A 9,696-nucleotide genomic window follows, 5' to 3' on the forward strand; every position below is an offset into this window, starting at 1 on the left:
CTAGGTAGGAACAGCAGCAGCTAGGTAGTAACAGCAGCAGCTAGGTAGTAACAGCAGCAGCTAGGTAGTAACAGCAGCAGCTAGGTAGTAACAGCAGCAGCTAGGTAGTAACAGCAGCAACAGCAGCAGCTAGATAGTAACAGCAGCAGCTAGGTAGTAACAGCATCAGCTAGGTAGTAACAGCAGCAACAGCAGCAGCTAGGTAGGAACAGCAGCAGCTAGGTAGTAACAGCAGCAGCTAGGTAGTAACAGCAGCAGCTAGGTAGTACCAGCAGCAGCTAGGTAGTAACAGCAGCAGCTAGGTAGCAACAGCAGCAGCTAGGTAGTAACAGCAGCAGCTAGGTAGTAACAGCAGCTAGGTAGTAACAGCAGCAGCTAGGTAGTAACAGCAGCAGCAGCTAGGTAGTAACAGCAGCAGCAGCTAGGTAGTAACAGCAGCAGCTAGGTAGTAACAGCAGCAGCTAGGTAGTAACAGCAGCAACTAGGTAGTAACAGCAGCAGCTAGGTAGTAACAGCAGCAGCTAGGTAGTAACAGCAGCAGCTAGGTAGTAACAGCAGCAGCTAGGTAGTAACAGCAGCAGCTAGGTAGTAACAGCAGCAGCTAGGTAGTAACAGCAGCAGCTAGGTAGTAACAGCAGCAACTAGGTAGTAACAGCAGCAGCTAGGTAGTAACAGCAGCAGCTAGGTAGTAACAGCAGCAACTAGGTAGTAACAGCAGCAGCTAGGTAGTAACAGCAGCAGCTAGGTAGTAACAGCAGCAGCTAGGTAGTAACAGCAGCAACTAGGTAGTAACAGCAGCAGCTAGGTAGTAACAGCAGCAGCTAGGTAGTAACAGCAGCAACTAGGTAGTAACAGCAGCAACTAGGTAGTAACAAAACTGCCGTTATCACTTGTTTGTACACTATGTTCCCGCCATGATGTCACACACCTTCTAAACTGTCACATAGACAAAGGCTAGAAAAGGTTAGAAAAGGTTAGAAACGGCAATAAAAGGTTATAAAAGGTTATACAAGGTTATAGAAGGTTATAGAAGGTTATAGAAGGTTATAAAAGGTTATAAAAGGTTATAAAAGGTTATACAAGTTTATACAAGTTTATAGAAGGTTATAAAAGGTTATAAAAGGTTATAAAAGGTTATACAAGTTTATAAAAGGTTATACAAGGCTATAAAAAGGTTATAAAATGTTATGAAAGTCTATAAAAGGTTTTAAAAGGTTATAAAATGATACAAAAGGTTATAAAAGGCAATAGAAGGTCATAAAATACAATAAAAGGTCATAAAAGCTGAGACTCTTGTTCGTTGAGCTCTTATCTCTGCACCGTCGCTCCAGATGTGAAAATCTTATAAATGAAGATGTTGTTTTGAAGAATCTACAGACTCTCTTCCTTTCTGGTTAGAATTTCCACGACAGTGGCCAGACGTAAGAGTTCCTCGGTGGAGATTGTGAGAACCTTCCAGAAGGACAACCATCTCTGCAGCACTCCACCAATCAGGCTTTATGGCAGAGTGGCCAGACGTAAGAGTTCCTCTGTGGAGATGGGAGAACCTTCCAGAAGGACAACCATCTCTGCAGCACTCCACCAATCAGGCTTTATGGCAGAGTGGCCAGACGGACTCCACTCCTCAGTAAAAGGCACATGAGAGCCCTCTTGGAGTTTGCCAAAAGGCACCTAAAGGACACTCAGACCATAAGAAACAAGATTCTCTGGTCTGATGAAACCAAGATTGAACTCTTTGGCCTGAATGCCAAGCGTCACGTCTGGAGGAAACCTGGTACCACCCCTACGGTGAAGCATGGAGGTGGCAGCATCATGCTGTGGGGATATCGTTCTATCTATCTATCTATCTATCTATCTATCTATCTATCTATCTATCTATCTATCTATATATATATCTATCTATCCTCTCTCCCTTCTATCTATCTATCTATCTATCTATCTATCTATCTATCTATCTATCTATCTATCTATCTATCTATCTATCTATCCTCTCTGTCCTCTCTGTCCTCTCTGTCCTCTCTATCCTCTCTATCCTCTCTGTCCTCTCTGTCCTCTCTGTCCTCTCTATCCTCTCTATCCTCTCTATCCTCTCTATCCTCTATCTTTCTATGTGTCTGTTCCAGAGGCAGGTATTAAAGTATTACAGGTAGATTGGAAGGTAATGTGTTGTTTCCGAGGCAGGTAGGTATTACAGTGAGAGAGACAGAGTGGATGTTGTGATTACAGTAGAGGGTTGAGAGAGGTCAGGGACTCGTGGGATTTTACTGATTGTTGCGTAACATTTGAACAGGATCCATCTGACTGCTGATTGGCCGGTTTTGAGGTTTAGTTTCGGGCACCGTACACGCTATGACAGGGCAGAGGGCTTAGTGACCACACACAGAGTACACACACACACACACAGACACACACACACATACACACACAGAGTACACACACGTGTGTGTACTCTGTGTGTGTACTCTGTGTGTGTACGTGTGTTTGTGTGTGTGTGTGTGTGTGTGTGTGTGTGTGTGTGTGTGTGTGTGTGTGTGTGTGTGTGTGTGTGTGTGTGTGTGTGTGAAGGAGGTTATAATGTGTGTGTGTGTGTGTGTGTGTAGCGTCAATTTTGAGTTGATTCTCCAGGGCAGTGCAGAGCTCGTCTGTAACTGTAGCGAGCTGACTGAGTCAAACCTCTACCTGGACCTGAACACACTGAGTCAAACCTCTACCTGGACCTGAACACACTGAGTCAAACCTCTACCTGGACCTGAACACACTGAGTCAAACCTCTACCTGAACACACTGAGTCAAACCTCTACCTGGACCTGAACACACTGAGTCAAACCTCTACCTGGACCTGAACACACTGAGTCAAACCTCTACCTGGACCTGAACACACTGAGTCAAACCTCTATCTGGACCTGAACACACTGAGTCAAACCTCTATCTGGACCTGAACACACTGAGTCAAACCTCTACCTGGACCTGAACACACTGAGTCAAACCTCTACCTGGACCTGAACACACTGAGTCAAACCTCTACCTGGACCTGAACACACTGAGTCAAACCTCTACCTGGACACACTGAGTCAAACCTCTACCTGGACTGTAGCAGAACTACATTCTGAGACAGGAGTCTATACCCTGAGACAGGAGTCTATGCCCTGAGACAGGAGTCTATACCCGAAGACAGGAGTCTATGCCCTGAGACAGGAGTCTATACCCTGAGACAGGAGTCTATACCCTGAGCCAGGAGTCTATACCCGAAGACAGGAGTCTATGCCCTGAGACAGGAGTCTATGCCCTGAGACAGGAGTCTATGACCTGAGACAGGAGTCTATACCCAAAGACAGGAGTCTATACCTTGAGACAGGAGTCTATACCCCGAGACAGGAGTCTATACCCTGAGACAGGAGTCTATGACCTGAGACAGGAGTCTATGCCCTGAGACAGGAGTCTATACCCTGAGACAGGAGTCTATGCCCTGAGAAAGGAGTCTATACCCTGAGAAAGGAGTCTATGCCCTGAGACAGGAGTCTATACCCTGAGACAGGAGCCTATACCCGAAGACAGGAGTCTATACCTTGAGAAAGGAGTCTATACCCCGAGACAGGAGTCTATGACCTGAGCCAGGAGTCTATACCCGAAGACAGGAGTCTATACCTTGAGACAGGAGTCTATACCCTGAGACAGGAGTATATGCCCTGAGACAGGAGTCTATACCCCGAGACAGGAGTCTATGACCTGAGCCAGGAGTCTATACCCGAAGACAGGAGTCTATACCTTGAGACAGGAGTCTATACCCTGAGACAGGAGTCTATGCCCTGAGATAGGAGTCTATACCCTGAGACAGGAGTCTGTACCCTGAGACAGGAGTCTATGCCCTGAGACAGGAGTCTATGCCCTGAGAAAGGAGTCTATACCCTGAGACAGGAGTCTATACCCTGAGAAAGGAGTCTATACCCTGAGACAGGAGTCTATACCCAAAGACAGGAGTCTATACCCTGAGAAAGGAGTCTATACCCTGAGAAAGGAGTCTATACCCTGAGACAGGAGTCTATACCCAAAGACAGGAGTCTATACCCTGAGAAAGGAGTCTATACCCTGAGAAAGGAGTCTATACCCTTAGACAGGAGTCTATACCCAAAACAAGAGTGGTCCTTTAAGAAGAGGAAGAGGTGTGTATACCTTTAGGGAGAGAAAGAGAGACAGGTGTGTATATCTCTAGAAAGAGGAAGAGAGACAGGTGTGTATATCTCTCGAAAGAGGAGAGGAAGAGAGACAGGTCTCTTTCTGTGTGTATACCTGAATATTCCTCTACCTGTATATCTCAGAGTACCTCATTATATCTCTCTGTGTGTATACCTGAGTATACCTCTACCTGTATATCTCAGAGTACCTCATTATATCTCTCTGTGTGTATACCTGAGTATACCTCTACCTGTATATCTCAGAGTACCTCATTATCTCTCTCTGTGTGTATACCTGAGTATACCTCTACCTGTATATCTCAGATTACCTCATTATATCTCTCTGTGTGTATACCTGAGTATACCTCTACCTGTATATCTCAGAGTACCTCATTATCTCTCTCTGTGTATACCTGAGTACACCTCTACCTGTATATCTCAGAGTACCTCATTATCTCTCTCTGTGTGTATACCTGAGTACACCTCTACCTGTATATCTCAGAGTACCTCATTATATCTCTCTGTGTGTATACCTGAGTACACCTCTACCTGTATATCTCAGAGTACCTCATTATCTCTCTCTGTGTGTATACCTGAGTACACCTCTACCTATATATCTCAGAGTACCTCATTATATCTCTCTGTGTGTATACCTGAGTACACCTCTACCTGTATATCTCAGAGTACCTCATTATATCTCTCTGTGTGTATACCTGAGTACACCTCTACCTGTATATCTCAGAGTACCTCATTAACTCTCTCTGTGTGTATACCTGAGTACACCTCTACCTGTATATCTCAGAGTACCTCATTATCTCTCTCTGTGTGTATACCTGAATATACCTCTACCTGTATATCTCAGAGTACCTCATTATATCTCTCTGTGTGTATACCTGAGTACACCTCTACCTGTATATCTCAGGTTACCTCATTATCTCAGCTGAGATGCAGGGGTCCTTTCTGCAGGCACGTTGTGATGAACCCCTCATGACAACAGACTGGGGTTTGCCCCTCCTCCTGTCTCTCATCGTCCTGGGGCTACTCTACGCCTTCCTCTACCTCCCTTCCGTGGCACAACGAGCCCTACTGGAGCAGGCCTTCAACAACCAGACTGGACTATCTTCCTCTACCTCCTCACCATGACACAGAGAGGAGCAGGTCCTCAACAACCAGACTGGACTACCTTCCTCTACCTCCTCACCAACTGGAGCAGGTCCTCAACAACCAGACTGGACTACCTTCCTCTACCTCCTCACCAACTGGAGCAGGCCCTCATCAACCAGACTGGACTACCTTCCTCTACCTCCTCACCATGACACAGAGAGGAGCAGGTCCTCAACAACCAGACTGGACTACCTTCCTCTACCTCCTCACCAACTGGAGCAGGTCCTCAACAACCAGACTGGACTACCTTCCTCTACCTCCTCACCAACTGGAGCAGGTCCTCAACAACCAGACTGGACTACCTTCCTCTACCTCCTCACCAACTGGAGCAGGTCCTCAACAACCAGACTGGACTACCTTCCTCTACCTCACCATGACACAGAGAGGAGCAGGCCCTCAACAACCAGACTGGACTACCTTCCTCTACCTCCCTTCCGTGGCACAACGAGCCCTACTGGAGCAGGCCCTCAACAACCAGACTGGACTAGCTTCCTCTACCTCCTCACCATGACACAGAGAGGAGCAGGTCCTCAACAACCAGACTGGACTAGCTTACTCTACCTCCTCACCATGACACAGAGAGGAGCAGGCCCTCAACAACCAGACTGGACTAGCTTACTCTACCTCCTCACCATGACACAGAGAGGAGCAGGCCCTCAACAACCAGACTGGACTACCTTCCTCTACCTCCTCACCAACTGGAGCAGGTCCTCAACAACCAGACTGGACTACCTTCCTCTACCTCCTCACCATGACACAGAGAGGAGCAGGTCCTCAACAACCAGACTGGACTACCTTCCTCTACCTCCTCACCAACTGGAGCAGGTCCTCAACAACCAGACTGGACTACCTTCCTCTACCTCCTCACCAACTGGAGCAGGTCCTCAACAACCAGACTGGACTACCTTCCTCTACCTCCTCACCAACTGGAGCAGGTCCTCAACAACCAGACTGGACTACCTTCCTCTACCTCCTCACCATGACACAGAGAGGAGCAGGCCCTCAACAACCAGACTGGACTACCTTCCTCTACCTCCCTTCCGTGGCACAACGAGCCCTACTGGAGCAGGCCCTCAACAACCAGACTGGACTAGCTTCCTCTACCTCCTCACCATGACACAGAGAGGAGCAGGTCCTCAACAACCAGACTGGACTAGCTTCCTCTACCTCCTCACCATGACACAGAGAGGAGCAGGCCCTCAACAACCAGACTGGACTAGCTTACTCTACCTCCTCACCATGACACAGAGAGGAGCAGGCCCTCAACAACCAGACTGGACTACCTTCCTCTACCTCCTCACCAACTGGAGCAGGTCCTCAACAACCAGACTGGACTACCTTCCTCTACCTCCTCACCATGACACAGAGAGGAGCAGGCCCTCAACAACCAGACTGGACTACCTTCCTCTACCTCCTCACCAACTGGAGCAGGTCCTCAACAACCAGACTGGACTACCTTCCTCTACCTCCTCACCAACTGGAGCAGGTCCTCAACAACCAGACTGGACTACCTTCCTCTACCTCCTCACCAACTGGAGCAGGTCCTCAACAACCAGACTGGACTACCTTCCTCTACCTCCTCACCATAACACAGAGAGGAACAGGTCCTCATGTCCTTTAAAGACCAGTAGATGGTCTTTATAGGCCAGTAGAAGGTTTCTATAGGCCAGTAGGTGGTCTTTATAGACCATTAGGTTGTCTTTATAGTCCAGTAGGTGGTCTTTATAGGCCAGTAGGTGGTCTTTATAGGCCAGTAGGTAGTCTTTATAGGCCAGTAGGTGGTCCTTATAGGCCAGAAGGGGGTCTTTATAGGCCAGTAGGTAGTCTTTATAGGCCAGTAGGTGGTCTTTATAGTCCAGTAGGTGGTCTTTATAGGCCAGTAGGTGGTCTTTATAGGCCAGGAGGTGGTCTTTATAGACCAGTAGGTGGTCTTTATAGGCTAGTAGATGGTCTTTATAGGCCAGTAGGTGGTCTTTATAGCCCAATAGGTGGTCTTTATAGGCCAGTAGGTGGTCTTTATAGGCCAGAAGGGGGTCTTTATAGGCCAGTAGGTGGTCTTTATAGACCAGTAGGTGGTCTTTATAGTCCAGTAGGTGGTCTTTATAGGCCAGTAGGTGGTCTTTATAGGCCAGTAGGTGGTCTTTATAGGCCAGTAGGTAGTCTTTATAGGCCAGTAGGTGGTCTTTATAGACCAGTAGGTAGTCTTTATAGGCCAGTAGGTAGTCTTTATAGGCCAGTAGGTGGTCTTTATAGGCCAGTAGGTAGTCTTTATAGACCAGTAGGTAGTCTTTATAGGCCAGTAGGTGGTCTTTATAGACCAGTAGGTAGTCTTTATAGACCTACAGGCCAGTATTTGGTCTTCAAAGACCAGTGGGTGGTCTTAATGGTAGGCCAATAGATGGTTTTTATAGGCCAGTAGATAGCCTTTATAGACCAGTAGGTGGTCTTTATAGGCCAGTAGGTGGTCTTTATAGGCCAGTAGGTTGTCTTTATAGGCCAGTAGGTCGTCTTTATAGGCCAGTAGGTGGTCTTTATAGACCAGTAGGTGGTCTTTATAGGCCAGTAGGTAGTCTTTATAGACCAGTAGGTAGTCTTTATAGGCCAGTAGGTAGTCTTTATAGGTCAGTAGGTGGTCTTTATAGGTCAGTAGGTGGTCTTTATAGGACTGTAGATGGTCTTTAAAGGCCAGTAGATGGTCTTTATAGGTCAGTAGGTGGTCTTTATAGGCCAGTAGGTGGTCTTTATAGACCAGTAGGTGGTCTTTATAGGCCAGTAGGTGGTCTTTATAGGCCAGGAGGTGGTCTTTATAGACCAGTAGGTGGTCTTTATAGACCAGTAGGTGGTCTTTATAGGCCAGTAGGTGGTCTTTATAGTCCAGTAGGTGGTCTTTATAGTCCAGTAGGTGGTCTTTATAGGCCAGTAGGTGGTCTTTATAGGCCAGTAGGTAGTCTTTATAGGCCAGTAGGTGGTCCTTATAGGCCAGTAGGTGGTCTTTATAGACCAGTAGGTGGTCTTTATAGGCATATATTTGGTCTTTATAGGCCAGTAGGTGGTCTTTGTAGGCCAGTAGGTGGTCTTTATAGGCCAGTAGGTGGTCTTTATAGGCCAGTAGGTGGTCTTTTTGGGCCAGTAGGTGGTCTTTATAGGCCAGTAGGTGGTCTTTATAGGCCAGTAGGTGGTCTTTATAGGCCAGTAGGTAGTCTTCATAGGCCAGTAGGTGGTCTTTATAGGCCAGTAGGTGGTCTTTATAGACCAGTAGGTGGTCTTTATAGACCAGTAGGTGGTCTTTATAGGCCAGTAGGTGGTCTTTATAGGCCAGTAGGTTGTCTTTATAGGCCAGTAGGTAGTCTTCATAGGCCAGTAGGTAGTCTTTATAGGCCAGTATGTGGTCTTTATAGGCCAGTAGATGGTCTTTAAAGGCCAGGAGATGGTCTTTATAGGCCAGTATGTGGTCTTTACGGGACTGTAGATGGTCTTTATAGGCCACTTGTCACGACTCCCGCCGAAGTTGGCTCCCCTTCCTGTTCGGGCGGCGCTCGGCGGTCGTCGTCACCGGCCTACTAGCCGCCACCGATCCCTTTTTTCTTTTCTGTTAGTTTTGTCTTATTAGTTGCACCTGTTGCTATTTGTGTTTTTTGATTTACTCGCCTATTTAAGTTTGTCAAGCCCGCTCTTGTTTGTGCAGGATTATTTTGTGTTACGTTCATAGTTGGAGGACCGTGTTACCCTGTGTTTTGGGTTGGTCAGTGTTTTCTGACGGAATAAATTATTTATTTTTTCCTTGAACCTCTGCTCTCTGCGCCTGATTCCTACCTTCCACTCCTCATGATGAGGTCTAGTGTAGGTCTGAGACAGGGACTTCTCCAGTCATGATGAGGTCTAGTGTAGGTCTGAGACAGGGACTTCTCCAGTCATGATGAGGTCTAGTGTAGGTCTGAGACAGGGACTTCTCCAGTCATGATGAGGTCTAGTGTAGGTCTGAGACAGGGACTTCTCCAGTCAGTCATGATGAGGTCTAGTGTAGGTCTGAGACAGGGACTTCTCCAGTCATGATGAGGTCTAGTGTAGGTCTGAGACAGGGACTTCTCCAGTCATGATGAGGTCTAGTGTAGGTCTGAGACAGGGACTTCTCCAGTCATGATGAGGTCTAGTGTAGGTCTGAGGCAGGGACTTCTCCAGTCATGATGAGGTCTAGTGTAGGTCTGAGACAGGGACTTCTCCAGTCATGATGAGGTCTGAGGCAGGGACTTCTCCAGTCATGATGAGGTCTAGTGTAGGTCTGAGACAGGGACTTCTCCAGTCATGATGAGGTCTAGTGTAGGTCTGAGACAGGGACTTCTCCAGTCATGATGAGGTCTAG

The 9,696-nt window shown here is 47.2% G+C and overlaps 1 protein-coding gene across 1 annotated transcript; it reads right to left on the reverse strand.

Annotated features, from left to right (window-relative positions):
* Positions 1 to 6,916: 6,916 nt before the first annotated feature.
* Positions 6,917 to 9,043, reverse strand: LOC139540042 (dynein heavy chain-like). The gene is made up of 3 exons (XM_071343582.1): positions 9,038 to 9,043; positions 7,771 to 8,799; positions 6,917 to 7,675 (listed from the first exon to the last, which is right to left on the reverse strand). Exons 1-3 carry the CDS (start codon positions 9,041 to 9,043, stop codon positions 6,917 to 6,919), a joined length of 1,794 nt encoding a protein of 597 aa, XP_071199683.1.
* Positions 9,044 to 9,696: the final 653 nt, after the last annotated feature.

This window comes from Salvelinus alpinus, chromosome 1, assembly GCF_045679555.1.
Source record: "Salvelinus alpinus chromosome 1, SLU_Salpinus.1, whole genome shotgun sequence".
NCBI classification, from domain to species: domain Eukaryota; kingdom Metazoa; phylum Chordata; class Actinopteri; order Salmoniformes; family Salmonidae; genus Salvelinus; species Salvelinus alpinus.

What these genes read in the sequence shown, in the direction of transcription:
- LOC139540042 (XM_071343582.1), bottom strand. An exon ending in CCTATAAAGACCACCTACTG is followed by an intron (nt 7,676 to 7,770) that starts GTCTATAAAGGC and finishes ACTGGCCTGTAG; the next exon opens with GTCTATAAAGACTACCTACT.